Source organism: Taudactylus pleione, unplaced genomic scaffold (assembly GCF_031769625.1).
Source record: "Taudactylus pleione unplaced genomic scaffold, aTauple2 ptg000147l, whole genome shotgun sequence".
In the NCBI taxonomy this organism is placed as follows: Eukaryota; Metazoa; Chordata; class Amphibia; order Anura; family Myobatrachidae; genus Taudactylus; species Taudactylus pleione.
The window spans coordinates 3,353,123-3,379,004 of record NW_028284549.1 but is presented as its reverse complement, the minus strand read 5'-3'; the positions used below and the strand labels follow the sequence as shown (position 1 = coordinate 3,379,004).

At 44.6% G+C, this 25,882-nt stretch overlaps 1 protein-coding gene across 17 annotated transcripts in view; it reads left to right on the top strand.

Moving 5' to 3' along the window:
* UNC80 (unc-80 subunit of NALCN channel complex) overlaps positions 1-25,882 on the top strand; it is a 240,601-nt gene that overhangs the window by 62,846 nt on the left and 151,873 nt on the right. For 14 of the 17 annotated variants that reach the window (XM_088474107.1, XM_088474108.1, XM_088474104.1 and 11 more), the window contains 4 exons: positions 2,053-2,209; positions 6,792-6,964; positions 14,864-15,076; positions 15,884-16,055. In XM_088474107.1, coding sequence (XP_088330233.1) covers positions 2,053-2,209; positions 6,792-6,964; positions 14,864-15,076; positions 15,884-16,055 — 715 coding nt within the window. The remainder of the gene's footprint in view (positions 1-2,052; positions 2,210-6,791; positions 6,965-14,863; positions 15,077-15,883; positions 16,056-25,882) is intronic. The other 3 variants (XM_088474115.1, XM_088474105.1, XM_088474101.1) reach the window with 2 other exon arrangements.

The window sequence follows — 25,882 nt, the reverse complement described above, 5'->3', positions numbered from 1 at the left end:
TGAGCGCACGATTTCCGACCGCAATGACTGGTTGGCGCACGCGCATTACGATCCATACGCATGCACAGATGTGCGAACATCGCTCGGAGCGAACGAGCGGCCGCTTATGAGCGGCTCTGAATCAGGCCAGAGTGAGAAGTGATAAGGTGCCAGCCAATCAGCTCCCAACTGTCATCTCACAGGCTGTGTTTGAAAAATGACAGTTAGGAGCTGATTGGCTGGTACCTTATCACTTTTCACTCTGTCCCCTAACACTGCTTAGTAAATAGACCCCTATGGGTCTGACTCAGTAAGGATCGCAACTGCAATTACGTACTGCGATCAGGACGGCGATCGCAGTGACTACGCAGACTCATCGCAGAGTGATTGACAGGAAGTACCATTTGGGGGAGGTGACGGGGGAGGGCGGCGAAACGCAGGCGCGTCAGTGCGTTTGGATGCCGTTGCAGGGGCGTTCATAAATTAGCCACTGCGATGCCATACGCAGTTGGGCTGTCACTGCGTGCGATGAGGTTAGCAATTCCTGGGTAAGGTCAGAGCTTGTGTAAGTGTGCGTGAGGCTGCGCTGGTACTCCATGTTACCGATGGTTTCGCAGTCTTGCAAAGTATTACGGATGTGTGATAGGTAAAGTGGGTGTCCTTATGTTGTGCTGCGACGGCAATCCCGGGATTCCCAGAATGGCCCCTCCATTTCCGACCACAGAAACAGCGCCCCATAGTTTCTATGGGGTGCTACTAGGCTGTCAGATCTACCAAGCTTGGCCCCGCCAGCTAACGCCTATGGGCTACACTTTGCACATATTACCGGGAGAGTGTTTCCACCGGAGCCTCCCTGGCAATGGCTGCTGCACGTGCGCGGTCACAGTAGAACCGCGAGGTCCCGAAAGAGGAGTGACGTAATCATATTTAAGATCATGTCACTTCCTACACATCACAGGGACAGACTTCTTTCAGAGTCCCTGCAATGTGTATATTAGTACATTCAGGTAAAACTTAATTTCATATTGCCACGAATAGCGGCGATAAGAATTATCGAGTCTAAAACCCGATAATTGATAAATATGCTCCTAAGTCATCAGGATGTCTCTTAATTTTCTAGAGCAGCCTCCAAGCAGCAGATAGCTGGGAAATAAGCAGCTGAATCCAAGAAAGAAAATAGTTGGCAAGATGTTTATCACTATATACAGATGTGGCCTCATACATCTAGCGTCTATACTCCATACTGCGCTAGACACCCGGCACGACTGACACGCTCCAAGAGGAGTCGCGTACCGTAGTTTTCTTTACATTTTTTTTATTTGTACTCATTCGTATCGCAGACGCAGCCAAACACCGCTCACTGTGTACCAGAGGTGATAGGCAGCTACTTTAACCGCATAGGAATTAATTTTAAACACGTACGAAGTCGCAAAGGAAGCATAACGGAACTTGGCGTGAGAAAAAGACGCGGCCGCCGCATCTGAGCCCTTCGTACTCAGATTCTGACTCCGTCGCACACAGATGTAAAAATGTCTGGCATTACATTGATCAGTGTAATCTAGCAAAGTAGTTTTGTCGCTCCCAGTTGTTTTATTTCTGAGAATAAGACCCACATTTTGAGCGAGAAAGACGCCCCGGGACCTTGCGCGTCGTGAGGGGCTATTGAACGTAACTTGAGCAGAAGTGTATGAGGACACATCTGTAGATCACATCGATACATCACACTCCCTGTATTAGACCTAAAATTGACCTCTATCGAACTACGGGGATCGATCTTTCAGATTCCCTGATTTTCGATGTCCATCCCTGGCACCCGCCCCTGCCTCCCACAGTGATCTGCATCTCCCCTCTAGGCTCTAGCAACTCTCCCAGAAGGGAAAACCTAAAATTTCGCGAGTATAGGTTAATCAAAAAGTTATTGAGATGTTAGTTGCGTCCATCCCACATCCATATGATGCCTCCTCAGATGTTTAATGTGTAGCTGAGCGTCTGTGATAAATCCCCTCAAGCGCACTACTAGTGATTTGGTTTGATTAAGGTTGTGCAAAAATACTATATATCTCCTTGATGTAGGTGAAATTTACCAGCGCGGTAAAGTTGTCAGAAGCTGGACCAGGAACGGGGATGGATGGCGGAAGAGATGAAGAAGACAATTTTTTCAAGCGTCTTGGTAAATGGCGCTCAAGCAGAAGGAATACATCCAGGCTTCATCACACAGAAGAAAAAGATGGTTAGACATCAGGGTTCTCTTTTTCTGTTCCTTTGCAATTATTTTACCTTCTTTCATTTTTTTTTTTTTTTCCAGCAACTTTTGCTGCTGAGGTGACTTGTAATGGATTCCAAAATCATCCACTGCAACCTCCTTCCTTAGCAAAGCATGACCCATAACAAATCCGATTACTCACAATACTCCTATCTAATTAGCAGTGACTCATCCATTCCACTCATCTTTCATTTTGTTCTCCTTAATCTTCATGCAGATAAAAAAAAAAAAAAAAAAACCCTCTCAAAAATATAGTCATACTTTGTTGCTACAGACATCGGAGGAGCCATTTTGTGAGCTGGTCCAATTATCGGCCTATCAGTTCACTAGGAGCTGATGACATCACTGAGACATGTGGCAAGTGAAAGGACAGGCTGCCTTCTCACCAAGACTGCCCACAAAATGGCCGCTTCACTGTCAGTCAGCAATTCCTAATTGTAAACCAGAAGAATTCTACCTCACCAAAGAGGCCCATCTAAAGCCATACTGCAACAAACATCCGTCACAGAACCTTCTCATTTATTTCACAGCATGCTTCCTTCCGTATCCACTGCACTTTTATTCATTTTATTTTTTGTAATCCAGATTTGGAGTCCATGTCCCCCCCCAAAAATGACACAAATAAATTCTTACTGAAATGGACCCATAATCCATATTACTTTTTTTTTTTTGAGTTGTATATTTTATACAGATATATTTTTTTTTTTGGAAAAAATATTTCAAAACATTTAATGAGATGAAAATCCCGCCCAGATACCTTGTTTCAATTATCTCTTTTCTTCTGTGTTTGCATGTCCAGCATTGGCATAACCATTTCCAAATAAGACACTGTCCTTTTAACATCAGCACTATTGAGGTGTAATTGAATTGTATTGTCATACGGGGGTTCCTTAACTCCCTTATTGGTGTTTAACGGGTGTTTTCAATACAGTATTGGCAATGATAGCAGTCTAGTGAATATTCGTCAATACCAAGGTAAAACTTGATCCTTTGCCCAATAAATAGACCTCTAAAAAAATGACTGGACAAGTAGTAATAAGGCTACAGGGATATTGGACAGCCATCTCTACCATCTTCTCTGTGTATAGAGGAATGCTAGCAAAGTCAGCTTATGCCGGCCACCCTGTACCTTTTGTAAGATTGTATTAATGCAATTATATTCCGGGGTGCTGTGTATGGGGTACACACCCAATGGCACATCCTTAGCCTCATTGCCATGAGCTGCGCAGTTAGCGATACTAGGAATGTCGGCAGATGACGTTGTGATGGAGCTGACCTCAGGACACTGCCTTTGGCCCGCATACCATCTCTGTCCCTCCGCTCTTGTGGTGCCGTGCTTTGTGAAGTGTTGTAATCTGCTGGACATATGTTCTCTTAGCTATTTCCTGTCACACCTACAGTGTTTGTGCAAAAGAGCTAGATGGTAGAAATAGACCCTTCGCCTAGGCTGCAAAATGGGCCACCTGCTTCCAGTGCGATACATGGCCTCTCTAACAGGCAGCTTGGTCTGTTCATGGGGCGATCGATGATTTAGCTTTTTTAAGTAAAAAAAAAATCTTGTCAGGTTTTTTCTTTTTTCTTTTAGAATATTTGGCTATAAGTTCCACTGAGGCAGCATCTCTGAAACAATTTAAAGAGTTAGGGAGACGTATGTATATGCAATTGATTTCTGTAAAATCGGCCGATAAGAAATGAATTACGCATGGCGGTTTTGTGAGGTAATGCTCTCAGAGCCGGGCACGGGACATCACTGAGGCTGAAGTCCTGCCCACAGCTAGGTTTACCCTTATGCTGGCTTAATGCAGGGCAGAATCTCGCTGAACCAATAAACCAGGGACAGTATCCAGTTCATCCTATTCTGTTCACAGTACATGGCAGCTCTTTGAGCATGCTGTAGCCACTGGGTCTTTACTACAGGACGTAGGCTATTCTAAAACAGAAGAATGACAAAGTACAGCTTTTCCTTCTGGGAAATATATGTTTGCCTAAATGCCTGCAGCAGTTACGCAGCCTTAGGGTACTGTGACCTGCCAGTGATGGAATACTGTGTGTTCCAGCAGTAAAAGAACTGCACAACGACTGTGCGAAATTATCCAATCGCTGCAGGAGGCGTCTTAAGTAAAACGGCACCCACTGCCGGCTCTCTGATCCGCTGCTGTGTTCAAAGACTCAACATCGGATCAAGCGCGTTAACATCAGACATCTGGGTGACCCTCCTGTTATCAAAGGATGCAGCCGCTGACTTCTGCGTGCCCAGAAAACATGGCAGACATGCCCCTGTTTTCTGCAACAGTCCCCGTCACCGACTCCAAACGCCAGCAGTATGTCAGTCATGCTGTGGCTTTCGGGGCACTGTGACTTTCGGGGTAGGACGCAGATCGGCACATGCGCAGTGCAACTCCTTACACGTGTGCAGATCATTAAACATCGGCCATTTACGTGAATATTGAATTGACGTAACTCTCTGAATCAGGTCAAGTGTTTATCAAATTAAATGGTCGTACATAGAGGTTCTGGGAAAAAGGCTCCTCCCTATCACACAAGGGTGCAGCAGATCAGGAAACGCTGCATGCAGCAGATCAGGAAACGCTGCATGCAGCATCATTGAAGCTGCAGCACTGTATTGTGGAGTTTACAGTACTCTACACTTCAACCTGTTATCATAACAGAAATTCTGTTCTAATGAACCCATCCTCTGCTTTTCCAGCTGGCAGTAGTTTGTTTAGCCACTGTCGGTGACACCACACATAGGGCCTCAGTTATCAACGAGTAATTATCATTTACAACGAGTGACGAAACTCGTTGCGTATGATTAATGGTGCTGCAGCCAATCAGCTCCCAACTGTCATTTTTCAAACAGATGACAGTTGGGAGCTGATTGGCTGGAGCACCATTTATCATACGCAACAAGTTCTATCACTCGATGTGAATGATAAAACTGGTTGATCAAAGAGGCCCTTAGTAGTTTAGTGCTTTGAAATGCAACATAAAAGCATAGGCCCTGATTCAGAGCCGGACGCTCTGACCAGAGCGCTCGCTCTGAATCAGGGCCCACCTCCATTAATATGGAGCGTCCTCCTGGACGCTCGTATAGCTGTGGGTCACCACCCACAGCATATACGAGCGTGCAGGATGATGGTCGCGATGGTCTTGACCATCGCGACCATCGAAACTGCGAGCAAAAGCCTGCGGTTGGGTTTTTCAACCGCAAGGCCAGGAGTGATTTTGGCTCTATTTGGGCCGGCTTCAGACGGCAGGCGTTCCCTTGGGAACGCCTATGTCTGGCAGGCACGCCCACCAAAGGGGGCGTGCTGTCAGTCACCATCGACAGCACGCCCCCTTTGATGAGACACTCCGAGCGAAGGAAAGTCCTTCGTTCGTCGGGTCTCGCGCATGCGCAGTGGGGACCATCGACCCACTTGCGAGCGGACAGCCGCTCGCGAGTGGGTCTGAATGAGGGCCATAGTTCTGAATATCCCAGTGGCAGGAGGACTGCCCTGTCCCTCCTCTCTCTCTTTAATTGTCAGAACTGCCTTTTAGTTTATTCTGACAACAATTTATTAGAATGATGATATAATACTCGGCCCCACCGTCACTGACTTGGATCAATAAACCGCATAGAGCAGAAATCAATGCTACAGCAGGATATTTTTGTTCTACTTACTTATCTTCCGCATTTCTCAATTGGAATAAAAAATAAAAATAAAATCCTTTTGGTGGAAGCCCTTCAGCATAGGTAATACTATAATAATTGACACCATAGTACTTATACTACTCTCAGCAATGCAGCACAATTAAAGGTAGGGCATTTGAATAGTTGGAATTTTGAAATATGCATCAGTATGATGTGTTATCTAACGGCAGATAAGCCCCCTCTCTACAGCTGTCTGATCAGCTTACCTGTATACCTGTCTGATCAGCTTACCTGTATACCTGTCTGATCAGCTTACCTGTATACCTGTCTGATCAGCTTACCTGTATACCTGTCTGATCAGCTTACCTGTACAGAATATTCAGCAGCAGATTAAAGTCTCCAACATGCAGATTGTTCAGATATTCAAGATACAAACATTAAAATGAATGAGCCGATTATGCCGGCCCTTCCCCAGCGCGCAAAGCAAACGAGAACCTGGTTAGTTTTACTTTTTGACTCGAAACAAAGTGATATAGGGATAATGTATTAATTTACCTAAGATATTCCACACCCTGCCTACAAGCAGTTTTGCTGATTACATGAAATGCTTTAATTTTATTAATAATGTGAAGGCTCCAGGTATAAATTGTGATAATCTCACGTCACTGCTTTGGGTCCCAGTGTCCTCGGAAAGACCCATCTAACGCTGTGGTGTGTGGAATACCTTGAAAGGCCATTGTCTCTACATGTCCCTCCCCCCATAATACGCTGGGTGTTGTCGGTGGTGCTACCATGTGTGCTTAGCTTCAGACCACGCATTAGATTAGAGCGTGATGGGGTCCTGCAATGGCTGTTTTATTTGTGAGATCTTGTGCTCTTCCCCCCTCTCTTTCCTCCCACCTTTGCCTCCCTCAGGCTGTCAGAGCTTCGACGATCATTCCGCAGCCAATCAGGAAGCCGGGAAAGGTAAAAATGTTGTCAATCTGGGAGCCATCAGGCAGGGGATGAAGCGGTTTCAGTTCCTTCTCAACTGCTGTGAGCCCGGGACCATCCCTGATGCCTCTATTCTGGCTGCAGCCTTAGATTTGGTGAGCCATCAGATTGTCCTGTAAATTGTTGGTTGATATATACAATACGTTGTCAAATACACTTCTTTCAGCATTTTTCCGTCAATCTATAGAGCATAACCCCCCCCCACACCTCGATCAATGCACTTGCATATATTTCAGAGCGTTGCAGATGGTGTGGTCAATCCCGGGATTGGCGGGATCCCAGGATTTCAGGCCACAAATGCCGGGATTTGAATCCCGTGATTGCAGCCTCCAATCCCGGGATTTGCCGGATTAACATGGGCATGGTATGACTGTATTTTATTTGGGGCCAGGCAGCACCTCTAAGCACTAGCGCGCGGCTCAGCCTCAGACGCTGGCCGGCTCTGTGCTGCATGACGCAGCGAGGTCACGCTGCGCACGGCAGGGCAGGCGGGGCTGGCAGCACCTGGGGCTGAGCCGTGTGCTAGTGCTCAGCAGCACTGCCTGGCCCAAACAAATGCAATCATACTATGCCCATTTTAAATGCCATTCAATCCCAGGATTACAAAAATGGGCTGGGCTTGGCCTCCCTAATTATAGTATATTCCTAGTACGGGTATGACATAAATTTTCCATAGTGCTTGGGATTTAGATGTTACAGATGTGTCCATATACACCTATCCTCAAATTGTGCATCGACTTTGCGACTTAGCCACGCCAAGCGACCTGCCAGAGACTTTTTCACAAAATAAGCGTCTTATTCGTGGAATGCAGGACTATTGACGTACACTCTGTATAGTATTAATACCTCCACTTGTCCTCATTAGAAGGTTTGCTAAATCTCCCTGCAAGAGTACAATAGTTCAAAAGTTCAAAGGGATGAAAGCAAAAGACAGGAGGTATTACTAAATGATTATCAAGACTAAAGTTATTGTTTTCAGGCCTTAGTGATTTGAGGAAGTGTAATTGGGGAAAGTAGGCTGGGAAACTGCTAGACTCTTTTCCAGATATAGGGATACCATTTCCAAGGGCTTAAGGGCAATCAGGGTATAAAATTGGTGCATCACGTTCAGTTGTTTGTGTGAAGGTAAGGATACTGTACTTGTCTGGTTAGGGGGTGGTATAACCTATTAAATATGCTGGCAGAACCTGTCGGTGAGCCGGGAATGGGTGGGTCATCAGTTAGGACAAGGAGTGTAACATGTTGGCTGTCTATTGATGGCCAGTGAAACGAGAGCCCTTGCTCTAGCTTAGGCACGAGTGCACAGGGATCATCCACTTGCAAAAGGGGGAGGCTAGGCAAGCATTGGGAAACCTGTGAGGAAAAGGTAACACACCTGTGAGAATAGAGGTGGTGCACTTTTGGCAAAGGCTTAATCCTGGAAAGGAGTTTGCACCGTTACTGGAAAAAGGGTATTGAGGTCCCTCACAGTGAGCCCAGGGGTCTGAAAGTCAGAAAGTGATCACCCAGATATTGTTACAGGTAAGTTATTGAAATAGGTGGCCATTGGTCCACTTAGAAATTCCAGATACCTATTTTGGCGCAGTTCCGTAAACAAGTTCCGAGTTCATTCTGAATTTTGCCACTTGTTAGGATGTGTGTGGAAGTCCTGGGCCTATGTGCACTTCTCACAAGTCTGGACCTGGGTTTGGTTCCCGAGTTTATAAAGCTACTAACATTCCATTCTATAGAGACCATGTACAAAAATGATGGACAAATCCAGTGGCCGCTCTGTTTGTAGCATAGTTGGAGACAGAGACTGAGAGGGATGATTCTTGGGACACAGCTTGATGATGTTTCACCAGTAAGAGTGGTTACAGTGATTGAAAGGAAAGAAGCTGTGAGAGAGAGACATCATCAGCCAGGTTGCTCGGACATTAGGCTATTCCCGGTGCTAGAATAGAGAAGAGGTGCTAGATCAATGTTTCAAACAGTATTTTCCATCACCATTAATAAAGCATCAACTACTGGGGATTATTATGGAAGCATGCTGTCATGTCCTCCAATGTATTTCCAGACACCTGTAGAAATTATGAGGCTTACTCACGCATTTCCGGTGCCTTATGGTAACCCTACATGCCATATTTAGACAGGTTATGTTGATGTTTTTATAGTTATGAGTAATTTGTTATTATAATACAGGGGTGGGGAACCTTTTTTCCGACCAGGGCCATTTGGATATTTATGACATCAGTCGGGGGCCATTCCGGCCACTGTGCTGGTGAATCGACTGTGTTGACACAGTGTGCACCAATACTGACCCTTACACTACATTTAGCAGCGCTCCTCGCAGTATCTACTGGGAAATGTCTGTATATAGGGCAAAGGAACCCATACTAGCGTCCCATTGCATCCCTATCTTGCGCATTGTGCATACCAGCGTGCAGCGTTAGTGACTGGTAGACCCCAGCCGGTCACATACACACAATGGAAGCTCCCATATGCTGCTATACAGCCTACATAGTGCTGCTGCCCCCCTACCCCAGACACAGGGCTGCGGTCTTACAGCCGTGGCATTGTCATCAATACCGTCCGTCTTCATCCTCTTCGGGGCACTGCCACCCTCAGTCCCGTAATAACCTGATCTTCCTCCCACCGATGCCGCTGACACCATTTTCAGAGATCCGCCGGGACTGTGCGCTCCATAACATGGCGACGGGGCTAATCCTGAGCCGCCCGCCCACTTGCCGCCACTCCATAGGCCTGGAGGGGTGCCACTTCTGCCACTCCCGCTCTCATTGGACCACGATCGACGCCACTAATGTCGCTATACAAGCCATTGGGTGCAGAGGGGGGGAGTGTGTTCTGCACTCGGACCACCCTGCAAGTTTCTAAGCCTGCCGCTGAGGGGGACACCCGCTGCGCTGTCACTGATGCCACTGAACGGGAGAGAGACACAGCCGGCCGGGCCTGATGAAAAGATCTTACAGGCGGGAGGTTCCCGATCCCTGCTGTAATGTCTTAATGTTTTCACTGACTTTTTATTTCCACAGAATAGTATTTTTTTTACATTTCCACTGGCCATGTTTTCTGTCTTTAATTTTTAAATTATAACTGAACCACCCAAAACAATTTCATATATGAAGCACAAATGTAAAATACAAGGACAGAGTTTTCCCACTGCCGTTCTGATCATGTGCAATTCATGGGCTCCAGTTCATGGAAGGCCAAGTAGGGCATCTTTGTGTAATTTTCCTTTGTAGAGTGAGGGCCGGTGTAGTGGATGTACACAGATTTGCTATAGACAGTTACTCCCCCAAGGGGCCCCTTAAAATGTTACTACCTGCTACGGCTATAGTTCCACTCCTGGTAAAATATGTAATCAGTCTTATCCTGAATTTCAACTAACACTTGGTTAAAACCTAAAGTTTATATTCTTTCCCTTTCCTTACAAACAGCCATAGCCACCCCCACACCCAAAACCACTTAGTCAATGTCAAAACTAGGTTTGCTATAGGACAAAAAGCTGAAATAATAAAGCATAGCATGTGACATTCTTGCTTGCTGGGTACTATTTAATACTAACCACCCACAACAGACAAAGCATTGATCATAGGCAGTCGGGAAGCCGGCGGACCTAATCCCGACAGCCGGCTTCCCGACTGCTTAATCCTGGCGAGGGTTAAATGACAGGCGTCTAAATCTAGACGCCTGTCATTTTACTGACGCTGGGAGACCGGCGCCCGGCATCCCGATCGAAGGGTCGCCGTGCGCCGAAAGCGGATAGCCGCGGGGGGGAGGGGGTTAGGTTTAGGGTTCCGGGGGGGGGGACTTACGGTTAGGCACCGCCCCGGGAGGTTAAATTTAGGCTAGGGGAAGGACGGGTTAGCCTTAGGCACCCCCGAGGGGGACTTAGGGTTAGGCACCCCCCAGGAGACTTGGGTTTAGGGGGCGGGGAAGGGGGGGTTAGGTTTAGGCACTTAGAGGGGGGATTAGGGTTAGGCACTGTGGGGTGGGAAAGTTAGGGTTAGGCACCCCTAAGGGAGAGTTAGGGTTAGGGGGTAGAATTAGGTTAGACAATACTTACCTTGGACGATCGGGATTTCCTCCTCTGCCGGGATGCCACTGTCGGGATTCCAAGCCCGGCGGTAAATCATACCGATTCCGATCATATACCAGGGGAATGGCTGATACGAGCATTAGCATACAGTCAAAGACGCAATTTCGGGAAAAGACGTTAATGCGGGCTCAGCAGCGTGCGGCTATGAATCAGCCCCTAAGTATTCAGGAAAAGCAACATATTGTAGGCTGAGAATAGTATGTAGCATCTTTTAGCAGTTAAATATAATCTCGTAGAATAAATCCTTCTAGACGAATATCTACAGTACTTGGCACTTCCTTCAGATCGGCACTATTAAACCACTTTAGTTGATCCTTTTTGTTTTAGCCTATGCCTTGTTGTGAGTATAGAAATGCTAGATGGCAATTTACTGGGACTGTTTATGCTGTTTTTATCATTGATTGTGGCAATTTGTGGTTATTTTCAGCTTTTTCTTCGTCTGGTTTCTTCCTCTCCATTTGTGATTTGTTTCTATGTCCTGTGATTCCATCTCTATCCATTCTCTCATCACATATCCATCTTTTCATTGCCTCTTCTGCAAACGGCAGGTAAGATGAAATAAAATAGGCTGAACCAAAGGGGTGCAAGTTTTTTATTTCCCTAAGGGTGTATGTTGTATGTATAAACTTTAAGATCTAGAACTGCAGGGTTCTTCCACCGTGGAGCATCGTCGTTAACAATTATCCCCAGCTTTTTTATTAGCCTCTGTTCAGAATATTAAAGAGCTTGATTTGGGAGAGGGGGCATTGCTTTCCAGCGTGAGTAGCAATTTGTGTAGTCTTATCAGCTACCACTAGCACTGGGCCCATATGTGGAGTACCAATTTAAAGACATGGGTATTCAATATGGGAGCGATAACATCATTTTTGCGTTAATATCGCACTTTTCACGTCATTTTCGCAGGTTTTAGTTTTACACCGTATTCAATTTCAAAGACTTATCGCAGTTTTGAAAAGTCTTTGATAAAAAACGGGGATAACTTTTCACCATTGAATAGGTGTCGAAAAAAAGTGCAGAATTGGGGTTTAGGGGTGCAGGCTTAAAAAAATAGCCTGCACCCCTGGGAATGACATTTAAAAAAGAACTCTGTCAAAAAAAGTTTTTTAAAAAAATAGGGACACCCCAAAAAATGTATTTAAAAATTGGGGTGCAAAAAAAAAAAAGGGAAAAAATTGTTTAAGAATAGGGAAATAGGTTCAGGGCTATTCTGCAAGTATGCGGCAGGTGTTTTGAAGAATAGAATTATAGCGGCAGGTGCACAAATGCAGAATTTTTTAAAACTTACTTTAGGGACATAAAAATATGCTAGTACCCATTTTCATGTACCCCAAATTTGATGGGACCACTTAAAAAAAATGAAAAAAATAACCTAAGTGCTCTGCTGCATCACTTCTTCAATGTCGGGAAAAAAACACCTGCTGCGGCTATTTAAATCCCCGACTTTCAATTAAAGGCTAAAACGGGGGTACCCATAGTGATCCCCCATGTTTTTACAACTTTAGGGGGGTCTTACAATTTTTTTAAGGAAAAATTCGTAACTTTACGCAAATCCAACTTCGGAGTTTCCTGTTTTCGTTAATTTTATATTGAATACGGGGATAAGCGGGAGCGCGCCCGATACTTTAACGCAGGTAAAAACTCCGATATGAAACGTTAACTTCGACAGTGAAGTTAACGTTTCATATTGAATACCCCTCATGGTCTAGAGCAGAGGTTCCCAAAGTCCGCCATTACAGTCCACGTTTTAGGGATATCCATGCTTGAGCACAGGTGACTTAATTAGTACCTCAATCCATTTAATTTAACCATCTGGACTCAAGCTTGGATATCCCTAAAACGTGGACTGTAATGGCGGACTTTGGGAACCTCTGGTCTAGAGCTTGGATAGGTTTAGGCAAGGAGGTAATACGTTGCAGTTGACCTCAGGCCAAGATATGAAGGACAAGGTCCTTTCTGGGTTGCACAGTCTCAGAGCCCGTTGTCTCAGAATGCACAACACTTTGCAGTAGTGTAACTCAGAGATATATACATCATGAAAAGAGTAAAGATGGGCTATATCCTAAGGAGCCATTCCCTATGGGTTCCCCCAAGGTTGGGATCCAATAGGAGAGTCCACATGCTTCCAGGATGATATTGATCTAGACATCATGTAATCTATACATTTTCCCGCTGGTATCGCTAATTGTGGCCACTTTGTAGGTTGTATCTAGTGTTCAAGCTTTAGAACGTTTACGCTGGAAAGATTATTATCATGAGAGAAAGCTCATCAGCCCCCGTCATATTAGATGACGCCTTTTCAGTGACGTCCGAACAACAGAACTGGTAGCTAAACAGTATGATGAACAGAATAGTTTGTGCAATGACCATCGAATGACTCATGTTGATACATAGTAACCAGCAAATCATTACTGTGCATTCAGCACTGGTGTTATAAGCATATTTCCTTTAGTGATAGTACAACATTTTGGAGATCTGGGGGTCTAGTTGCTAAGCAGTGTTAGGAGACAGAGTGAAAAGTGATAAGGTGCCAGCCAATCAGCTCCCAACTGTCATTTTTCAAATACAGCCTGTGAGATGACAGTTGGGAGCTGATTGGCTGGCACCTTATCACTTTTCACTCTGTCTCCTAACACTGCTTAGCAACTAGACCCCCCTGGTCTTGGTGAAGACATATGCCATACCATATATAACATTGTAACCGCAACAGAGTATGTTGGCGCTGTATGAATAAGTTTTAACAAATGTACCGTTCAGAGTTAAGCGCGACTCACTCACAGCATCCACAATTTTGGCTGGAACTTAAATAACTAACAGTTCTACTTTGTGCTGCATTGTGGCACTGTGGTTAGCATCGCTGACTTCATTTATGGCCGGGGCCCTAACTGTGTGGATTTTGTGTGTTCTCCCCACAATGCAAAAAACATACTGTTAGGTGAAATGGCTTCTGATGAAAGTTACCCTAGTGTGACTGTATGGTAGATAACTTAGCCTGTAAGCTCCCTCGGGGAAGGAACTTATAGGAATGATTATACATACACTGTAAAGTGCTGCGTAATATGATAGCATTATATAAAGGAGGATCATTAATAGTAATTTCATGGTGGTCACTAACCAACTGATTTACAGTAATACTGTATTTATGTAATTGTAGGCATATATTACTACTTTGATTTGCAGGCATGGGACTCGGGGCTCGATTCAGACCCGCTCGCTAGATGCATTTGCACACACCCAGCGTATGCAAATCCGGTACACTCCCAGCATGGCAGGCGATCGTACGGCAAGGCTAAAGCATGCCCACTATGTCTTGGCGTGCGATTGCTCTGTGTATGCAGACGCTCACCAGCCTGTCTTAAGACGCCCCCCTTGCGCACATCATCTCCAGGAAGTGTATGCAACCGTCGGAACATCGAGTTCCATCGGAAGCAAACGCAGCGCTTGTGGTTGACTATACCCTACCGCAAGCACTGCGACCACTTCAGTGTGAAATACAAGTGACGTGTACTTTGACGCTGCCTGTCAATTATGCACGCCTCTGAAACGCCGTTAAGACGCTCAGGCACGCCTGCGTTCACACCTCCACTCCCCTGTTTCTAGTGGCCTGCCCCTGTCACCACCCACAAACGGCCTCTCCTGTCACTCATTGTACAGGGCAGTCTATGCGCGGCGAGCTTACGCTTCCCGATCGCTCACACTGGTTTGCGCACATGCATTTACAATGCGTACGCATGCGCACAATGTAAAAAAATTGTCTGGCTGCGTGCGAACGATTCCTAGTGAGTGAGTCTGAATCAGGCCCTCAGGTGCAATGCATTTTACAGAGGCTATAATTTAAGAATTATGGACAGGTGGGTGGATGATCCCTTAGTAATCAGCCCTTTTCTACCCATGGTAGGAAGCTCCTGTTGTGGCCAGGGCAGCTCTCTTCCTGGAATGTGCCCGCTTTGTCCACCGGTGTAACCGGGGCAACTGGCCGGAGTGGATGAAAGGACATCACGTGAACATCGCTAAAAAAGGCCTTTCTCGCGGCCGCTCCCCTATCGTGGGCAATAAACGGAACCAGAAGCTGCAATGGAATGCAGCCAAGCTCTTCTACCAGTGGGGAGACGTAAGTGGACTCTTCAAAGGTGTTTTCTGTTCATGTCAAGTACAGCCTATGGCAGTTCCTCTGCCTAGGAGAAACATATGACATAAGAGTGTTTCAGGAGCTCACCTATGATGCCAGTCTTCCGGCTTCTAAGTCCTGCTATGTCCATTCTGTAGTGTCTGAGCAACAGGTTATGCCACTGTTTGTTGTTTATGCTTTGTCCTATATACTTTGTCTGACTTACCCAGCTTGTTCTGATTTCATAAGTGTGCCCGTGACCCTGATCTCAGCCTCGTTTGATGTTTGGTGAGTGACTTTGGCACTCTGCTGCCACCAAAATTTATGACCACCATCTTGTCAGTCAGCAGCTACCCAGCATGCCCCAGCTTTGCGTTCCTGACCTATGGGTTCCCCTAGGCAAAGTCCTACACTTCCTTGTGGGGTCCCTGGTGAACAAAAGGTTCTTTTTAGACGTCATGGCCCACAAACAGCTGGTGGAACAGCTGGACCACATTTCGACTAAACATCAGAATGGAGTAGCAGTCGCCAAAATATATAGCTAACCAGGCAACGTTGGGGGAGATGTTACCAAGTCTTGGAGAGAGATAAAGTGGAGTTGTTGCCCAAACCACCAATCAGCTTCTAACTTTCATTTCAAAGACTGTGCTAGATAAATGACAGAAACTGATTGGTTGCTTTGGCCAACTTCTCCACTCTATCACTCTTCAAGGCTTGATACATCTCCCCCAGAGTCTTTGTTGTCTAGGATATACAGTTAGGGCTTCCGGCCTGATCATTATTAGACATATAATATTAATCTTCTTTCAGGTGATAGGTGCCCGTCTCAATGAGATTTGTCACAGTGAGAGCGAAAGTCCAGCCAACTTGCTGGGTCTTATCTATGACGAAGAAACCAAGAGAAGGCTGAGGAAAGAGGATGAGGAAGAAGACTTTTTAGATGACAGTAAGGAGACTCCCTTTACTACAAGAAACCCTGCTTGTAAGGAACTCTGCTTTAGGAGCACTCTATTTCTTTTATTCTCTTGATAATTCGTGCTTGGATATTTCAGACATGGTTTATCACCTGTTCCTTGCTTCTCACATCAGATCGGCCAACTGTGTCTTTTTTTTATACTGGGTCATTGACAGACCAGGTGGATCTGTTGAGGAGCAAATGCTCCTGACCCGGTGTAAAGGACCTGGTATGGTTAGATTGTACGGAGTGACCAAGATGCAGGTGGCAATCCTACTCACAGGCTGTACGCACAGAATTCTTTGCACGTGCCTTTGGTAGACAGAGTAATAGAGGCGGCCCCAAAGTTTATCCTTGGATATGAGACTGAGGTAAAGTTTTCTAAACTCTCTTATCTATCTATGCCGATCTAGAAGTACATTCCGGGAAAACTGGAAATTGTTGGGTTTCCTAGATTGTAGACCAAAAATTGATTACACACCACTGTGTTTGACAAAATGTCGATGATCCTGTGCTACTCCACATTGAGAGAGACCCTTTCTTTGTCCAAACTGGAGTCATTGATCTAATCTGGTTGATAGAGCTCAAAAATTCCTGCCGCGAGTAAGCCAGGACAATGACTCGGTGCATGAAATGTCAACTGTAGCGTTAAAATGCAACTTAATATTTAATTTACCCAACAATCTCTAGACTAAAAAACAAACAAACCTAGGACTGGTTTTAAAGATGAACATGCCCAATAATTACATTGATGAGCCACGTAATATCGCTCGATGATGTCCCTGTGATCTTTATTTCCTCGATGGGAGTGGAATAAAGATCGCAATGTAAATTATCTATAGCTTCTGCATCCCCTAACCTGAAGTGCAGCATCTGTTTGTGTCCAGATGGTCTAAGCTGTGTGCCTTATTGCTCTGTGTAAAATACTGTTATATGTCATTAAGGCTCTTTTTTTCTGTGCAGTCTGTCTCCATATATTTCCAAGGCATTATACTTTACACGAAAAAAAACAAAAAAACATTTTGTTGGCATGAAAAATATAATAATGACTTTAAAAAAAATAAAAAAAATCAAGCAAAAAAAAATAAAATAGTAATAATTGTCACCAAAATGTTAAATTATACATAAATATAATGCCTTGGCCATATGTGTGCCAACTCTTCAATTTTCCTAACTAGAAAATGCCCAGGAATGGAAAACATTTTCTAGTTAGCATTGATTTCTAGATTAAAGTAATATACATTTTATGCAATGTTAAAAGTAAAACCCAAGGTTTGTGATTACTTTAACTGGCAATATAATCATTATTTGATTTAAAAAAAAAATTGAAATAATGATAAAACTGTATGAACCAGATGTTTTTTGTTTTTTTTACTTTTGTATTTTAATTATTACCAGTTATCAGTGTTTATAAAATTTTTGCACCTCTCTTTGAGATGAAAATGGTTAAAGCTTTGAAGATTAAACAATAATCACTTAGGGCCTGATTCTGAGTTGGGATTAAGAGCTACTAACTTTACACCTGGACAAACCATGTTGCAATGCAAGGGGGACAAATCCAATTATGTTTTCGCATGCAGGGTAAATGCTGGTTGCTGTGTAAACTAATACTAACCCCCCCCCCCCCCCGCAGCCTTACCCTAACCCACCCCCACCTGTGGGATAGTCCTAACCCTCCCCCTAGTGCCTAACCCTATCCCCTAACTCTAAACCTAACCCTCCCCATAACCCTAATACTTACTATCGGATTGCCAGCGGTCGGGATTCTGCAGCTGGGATTCCGATTACTGCCGGAATTCTGAGCAGATGCCAACTACATCCCGCAGGCACTACTACAGCAAAAGAAGAGTTACAGAATCAGCTAGCTCCCAATCAGATTAACAAATATATATTTTTTTTATTAATGACCCATTGCTCACGTGTTTAGCTGACTGTTTTTGGAAAAATTAGATTAGTAACTAATGACCACTAGAAGCATCTGGATCATGCATAAATGCCTAAATAATTATAGAAAATGTTTCCACACTAGTTTGGAAAACTTTTCAATGATGTTCTAGTTAAAGTGATCATTATATGCTGGTTATGTTTTCCATGTAATGGCTTTTTATGTTTTTATTTTTCATATTTATGCGAGAATATTTGTGATGTCAGATGTGCAACCAGACCAAATTCTTATGGAGTATACAATATAAAATGTTATATAGCATACAAATTGATATATTGAAACATCACCTTATTTTAGCCCATGTACTGTATCTCAACATGTTTTAAGTTTCGGGACATATCTGAAAGCCTTCAATTATGGGCGCGAGAAAAACATCACTTATGGCCGCGAGAAAAATGACATTTATTTTTCAATGATTCCATATAATTATACTTTTGTACATTAATTAATTTATTTTTTTATTTTTTTTTAAGTCTCTTTTCATTCTGGTTGCATCTTTCTGAACTATTAATGTTGCTTTTCTCAACTAGAGGTAAAATACTGCATGCTGATTATTATATTGTCTTTGCATGGAACCTTATTGTAACATGTTGAGAAACCACTTGATCAAAACGATTTAGCAAAAGCACAAACATTTTGTTTTATATTATTCCTCGTTGGCCCAAAAAATTGTTATTTATCGCTTTTGTAGCTTGAAACAACATGACTCAAGCCAACGAAACACATACTGCAGACTACAGTATATAATGCTATGTGTGCGTGGCTTTGATAAAATCTGTTTATACCTAAACCACGTTGCCCTACTGAACTGACTCTTACAGATAACAGGGTGCATTTTTTTTTGCGAAATTCATGTAGTGGCTGGTCCACAAATGACCTCAATCTGTCAGTGGCGTGCAGCGCAAGTGAGGTTATCTTACCGGAACTTCACCTCTCATTGCTGGTAGGATGAATGTCGGTTCTATAAACTCCCAGGTGCAAGATGTAAAGCAGGTCTAAGCGCTTCCTATCTTTGACCCATTGCTCTCACTAACTACCTCCTTGTTTTTCAATGTGCAGCCCTTTAATATACAGCGGTAGGTGTTGATTGTACTTATTTCATTATTAAGCTACTTGAAAAAAAAGAAAGGCACAGCATTTGGTTGTACTAGAGTGCATTACACCCGGTGCTCAGTTGCCTAGGTACTAACAGCTGCCCTGAATTGTCTATTCACCCGTGTGCTTTTACCAATGATGCCACCATTGCACACAAAGCCGTACCCATAGGTGCAAAGGGAAAAGTAGTTGTGCAAAGGCAGCGCCATGACTCTCGGCATGAAACTCGGCTGTCACGCTGTATTGTCCTGAACGTGTAAGGAAGGAAATCTGCTTTGAAAAGTAAGTTCTTGTACAATCTTTATTCAATACAGTAGTTTATGTTCAAGCGGTATCTCAACATGTCTTAAGTTTCGGGACATATCTGAAAACCTTCAATTATGGCCGCCAGAAAAACATCAATTATGGCCGTGAGATAAATGCCTATTTTACCATTTAATATCCATAATTGCGCAGATATTGTCTCGATGCATACTGAATAATGTTAATATATCAGTAAATGTTCAATGTTTGCAAAAGCCATTACTCCTTTCTCTATCATTGATCAGTTATTTTGTTTCTATACTTTACTTTGACTCTTTGGATTTCCTTGCAGTTTACGCTTTCAGGTGTGCTTCCGTCTCTCTGTTTTGTTTTGTTTTTTTCTCACGCCCGCGTCCTCTACATCTTTTGCCTTTTTATATTTTAACTTAATGAGAAACTTTCATCAGACAGGAGTCTGGTGCTAGCGTTGCTTCAGTCTGAGACCTCCCCCCTCTAATTCCGACGACAGCAGATGCTGATTTAATCCTCTATGTGAAGGAATTCCGAGGCATTAAATCATATCCTTGTTTGTATTAGTTTGGCATAAATGAAATGGATAGGAAGCGTTGCCAGAGCAGACAGCTTCTACATACCAGTACCAGAGATCACTTATCATTGGTTTTCATTGAAGCATGAGAGCTTACAATCTAAAATTATATTTTACCATATAACTTGCTTAGGACAAAAAAAACCCCCAAACAATGGAAAATAGATGCTGTTGAAATTCATAATTTTAATATATCTACTAATTTGTATAAAAATAAAGTTTTTCCAATCAAAACAGCTTTAAGGTACACCATACCCCACACCTCCATATACTAATGTTGTTATAAGTTACTTAAGGCCTGCTTTAGAGTTGGATGTAAGTCAGTATGCATCAGCATTTCTGTACTGAATACCAAAATGTGGCCACGGAGTCACAAGTCAATTACAACCCTTAGAGATTTTAGACACTTATGGCTCTATTTATTAACATTATTTTTACTAAAATAATGTGAAAAAGGGTGTTTTCACACCCTTTTCACATTATTTTATTATCACCTATAGTTATTACAGGGCAATTGGAGTAGAATTCGTAAAATTCTAATCCAACCCCTAAGTATCACTTATTTTTAGTAAAGCAGATCGCATTTCCCATAATTGTAATGGGAAATGTGATCCGACGCGGGGGGGGGGGGGGGGGTCCGTGATCGTGAGGGCGGGGCTTAGCGCCGGTGGGGGGGGGGTAGCAGCGGCGAACGGTCGGCGCATGCGCGGGCACCTAATCACGGCATTTTTTGCAAAATTGCATTCAATATGCGGATTGCAATAAATAGGGCCCTTAGGGCTCTATTTATTAACATTATTTTTACTAAAATAAAGTGAAAAAGGGTGTTTCCACATCCTTTTCACATTATTTTAGTATCACTTATAGTTATTACAGGGCAATTGGAGTAGAATTCGTAAAATTCTACTCCAACCCCCAGTATCACTTATTGTTAGTAATCAGATCGCATTTCCCATAATTGTAATGGGAAATGTGATCTGGCCAAAGTTAGTAAAAATAATTGTGAAAAAAATACCTAGGGAGGCCCTGTAATAATATCGCCACCTGGAGGTGGAGTTATCCAGGGTCTCCCCCGGTTACCGGACTCCTGCTCCGCTCTAACGGGAAGAGCGGAGCCGGGAGTCAGCCCCAGTAATCAGCTGTGTGGTCTAAATAGACCACTCGCTGATACACTGTAAAAAAAAAATTTACTTACCTGACTCCATGGACCGGTGAACGGGGCTCCGGGTGATGTTGTCCCTCCGGTCAGCTGGTCTACCATACTGCACTGCGGCCCGGTCATCAGGTGATCGGGTCCCAGTGCAGTATGGGATATCAGCTGACCGGAGGCATGGAGGACATCACCAGAGGCCCGGATCTTTCAGGTAAGTGTAATTAAGGGAGAGAGGGGGTCGCGGGGGGGGGGGCTTAGCACCGGGGGTGGTAGCAGCGGCGGACGGTCGGCTTTGTTACAGTATTTTTTTGCGAAAATACCGTGACTAGTGTGCGGAGGGTATTCGCAGGGACAGAGCTTTCTCGCAAGCTCTGTCTCTGCAAGGGATTTGTAGTAAATCCCTGTGATATTGCCTGAATTCGCAAAGCAAATTCAGTCGGTAATATCGCACTACAATCTGCATTCAATACGCGGATTGTAGTAAATAGAGCCCTTAGGGGTAAATTTACTAAAGGTCGATTTTAAATTGATCAACATCATTGTTGTATTTCAGGGGCTAAATCGCACATGTAAAGATGGGCCACGCTAGTTTGTTGCTCATGGCGCGACATTCAGGCTTCTGTGTCGCGCCATGGAACGTTGCGTGATAGCTGTACTGTGGCGCTCCGTGGTGTTCTGCAGTGTAAGAGAATCCACGGCATGTAATACACCGCTTAAACGCTGGATGGCGAGTGCTCCACTGATGAAATTTGTACTACTGAATACCATACTGCAGAAGTGGATGGATATCCCCGACAAGTGGGCCAATCACGTTCACGCGGTGTATTTGCATGTTGCATATTAGCACAATCAATATTTTTAATAATATTGCAGAAGCTCGTTGAACGGGACGCAAATCAGTACACATACTGTACAGTAGTGTAATTGCCGTGTTGTTACGATGGTATAACCGATACATTAACGAGGCGCACGCACAGCTTTCAATGAAACGGGATGAATTAATATTCGCTTAAGTGCTCGAGATCTGTGTTTACATGTACTAGTATAATATTTAGAAAGGAAGACACATTTATATTATTATTACCATTATTATTATGCTTCCCTAACTGCAGCGGGTGGGTTCATTGAAAGCTGTGCGTGCGTCTGACCCGTCTGAGTCCCTGAATCCCAATAAGCTGTAGGTGCGTCTGAGATTCAGTAGATGGATGTGAAAGCCTTCTTGGCCTAGTGGCCATAGTACAGGGTTCAAATCTCACCCCAGCCCAATATTATTTCGTAATCATGATTATTTTTTTATAAAGTAGAGCGGTGGATCCACCCGCACTAATCGAGTTTAAGACGCACCTCAGTTTTAAATAAGACCACATGATTTCCTGTTCAATAATGTTACAGTAGTATACTGAAGGCACTACATTGCTCTACAAGCGCAAGCACCCTGCAATGACACCCATGCAGATATGGGGTGCAGGGGCTCGAGTGTTGGGTTTCAGACGCACTCTCAGCATAAGGGGCTTAGACGGGTCAGACGCACCCACAGGGACTCAAACGCAACCTCAGTTTTAAATAAGACAACATGATTTCCTGTTCTACAATGTTACAGTAATGTCTTGAAGGTACTACATGGCTCCACAACTCCCCCGCACCCTGCAATGACAAACCCATACAGTTATGGGGTGCAGAGGCTCGAGTGTCGTTTTTCAGGGACTCGATGTCTCAGACGCATCTACAGCTTATTGGGATTCAGGGGCTCAGACGGGTCAGACGCAGGCACAGCTTTCAATGAGATGAATTATCCCTAAACCTAACCCAAACCCTAAAGACAAATAATCATCGTGTCGACCATTTTTGTGTCGACCTTTTGACCAAACCTTAACTATAAAAAATGTTATATCAATCTTACAAATATTGTCGACACGTTATTATTTTTATCGACCTTTTGACCAAACACTAACTCTAAAAAAAATGTGTAAAAAAATGTTGACCATTTATGTGTCGACCTCTTGACTAAACCCTAACTGTCGACCATTTTTGTATTGACCTTTGACCATGTCGACCATTTGTACCTGGCGATCCATACTGTAGAAGTGGATGGATATCCCTGACAAGCGGCCCAATAACGTTCGAACACTTTTGCGGTGTATTTGCATGTCACAGTACCTTCCCACAGGCGCTTCTTAGATCCATTTACAATGGGCTACGTAACTTGTAACCTCAGGGCTGGCTATGCATTTCCCCTACCACAACACACAAATAAACTTCATGATTACAGTGTACGTCACTGTGTTTACCTTCCCTCATCCTCTGTAGGTATCTAGGCACCCAGCGCCGTCCCGTGCTCCCCTTCCGGCCCTTCCTTCACTGCGCCCTCCACCTAAGCTTAAAGGAAGAACGGCAGCGGGTGGGTGGAGAGCACAGTTGTGACCGGACGCCTTTCGCCTGGTCACGGGTTAGCGCTTTTGGACTCCCAATTCCCGTCAGTGACCGCCTGTCACTGACTCCGCCCACTGCGCCGTGGGCGTTTAACGATGCTGCCACCACCAAACTGTACCATCAGCGTTTGGAACCGCTTTTTAGTTACCCTCAGACTCCTACGTCGGCACCTGGAACCGCCTCTGCTGCGTATGCGTTTGACTAACTGCGGACACCCCTCCTGTTTGGTGTCGGCTGTTCCCACCTGATCCCTCGCAATGGACCAGGTCTGCACGGTAGCTGGCAGAGGGCTTGAACTTGGAGACACGGAGCTCTTACCCAGAACAGCAGGAGAACGGAATAGCGTTTTGCGCAATTCTGTTGGTCGCAGGATTGAGGCACAATTGAAGTCAGGCAAGTTGTTTATTGCTCAAAGTCTTAAAAAAGACCCTCCCTTCAGATTGAAGGGGAATATCAGCATACAAGATGTTACAGGAATCTTTCAGCAGGTCTCCTCGACACAGGATTTCCAAAGATGTACCACATACAGGAATCTTATCAGCAGGTCTTCTCCTCACAGAAGTTACAGGGTTGTACACATACAGGGCTCACAGTCCCTCTTTTTATGTCATTCTAACACACAACATCACAGGGGGGCAAATCCACCCTGTGCTCCTTCTAGCCAATCATTCTAGCTCAGAAAACATAAATTAACAACATATTACATTTCAAAGGAGTCTCTCAATATCCTCCTTCCTAATCCACCAACACAACTGATTTATCATACATTATACTGTCTCCTAAAATGTTGATATAACATTTCACAGGAAATGGTAAATGACATTCATCCTTATCAATGGAAGTATCAATCAGTTTGGCATTTCCAACCTTAACACTATTCAGTGACATCCAAAAGGATCTTAAAAACAGATTGTCTTTTCAAAGGAAGTTCTGTACATGTAGTGTTTGGCTATATATATGACACCATTCACACCTTCACACAGAGAACTTCCAGTCACCCTATTCATCAGACCTCCTGCTAAGGGAATCACAATCAGCATCTAGCATGTGCAGACATAGAGGCTGGTCATGTCTTATACAGACATATATTCAAGAAGTGCATTTTCTCTACAAAATATACATGTAAACCATATAGTGCATAGTCTATTAAATATACGTTGCTTCATGCACTAATGCATTGCAGATCATCTACAGTGCATTACAGCAATACATATATACTTTAATACAGTTTATTATAAACCATGTGCAGTGTGCTTTTACACTGCCCTTTTAATGATGGCACAGCACAGGGGTTAACCCCTTCACTGCTGTGGCAGCCATTAACCCCGTGTGGCCTGCCTCCGACCACACTTCTCCCCCCCCCCCTCAAGCGGGCTACCAGAGGGCCATGTCCCAACGATTTGGCTCCTGGTCCCGCAGTCTCTTGGGGGCGTTAAGGGAAACTACCTGGGGGGCTTCGGCTCCGGCCTTGACAGTTCATCCATATTGCAATGGGCCTTTCCTTGTCGGTGCGCAATGTCAAAATAGTCACACTGAAGTCCAAGGCTCCACCACAACAGTCTGTCAGTTTCCCTTTTGGGGGGCCAGTCGCACACATAGTGCCGAAGGTGGTCCAATGCCCAAACAATTGCCAACCACTGTGTTCCAATTGTGGCATACCCCACCTCCCACCATGGCAGTATCCTGCTCAAACAAGCCAAAGGGTGTTCCTGCCCATCTGGCTCCTCCTGGCTCCGTACTGTTCCCAGTCCGTGCAATGACGCATTAGTTCGTACCACAATGTCCTGGTCCTGAAATTGCGCCATCTGCACTGGAGCTGGTATCAGAGCCTCCTTCAATGACTGGAATGCCAACTCACAAGCGGGTATCCAGTCCACTGACTTGGGAAGTCCCTCCCTGGTCAACTCTGTAAGGGGTGTCACTACAGCACTAAGGTCAGGGACAACTCGTACGTAGGGCCTTACAGTTTCTAAGGTCAGTACCTGTCTTGGGGTTGTGGGCCGGGGACAGTTTCCGGTTGCCTCCACCCCCGTTGGTCTGGGCCTACCACTGTCTCCCCCCACACTATACCCTGGGCACTGCACCTCTGTTATCTCCACCTGGCATCTGTCTGTACTACCTGTCAGACCTGCCCTACCATCCTCCTCCAACGACCTATGACTAAGGGGACCTACCCTGTCACCTAGGCCTCCTCTCACCACCTCGTCCGCTACCTGTTCCATAGTGATGGCGGACAGATCACCAGCCTCTGAACTCTGTGTGACATCCACCACGGGTAGGCTGCATGTCTTCCCTGATCTACTTGGCACAAGCAGGGGATGTTGCTCCCTAACTGGCCTATCCCCTTCTACCTTCCTGGATACCCTGTACCTTAACCCTCC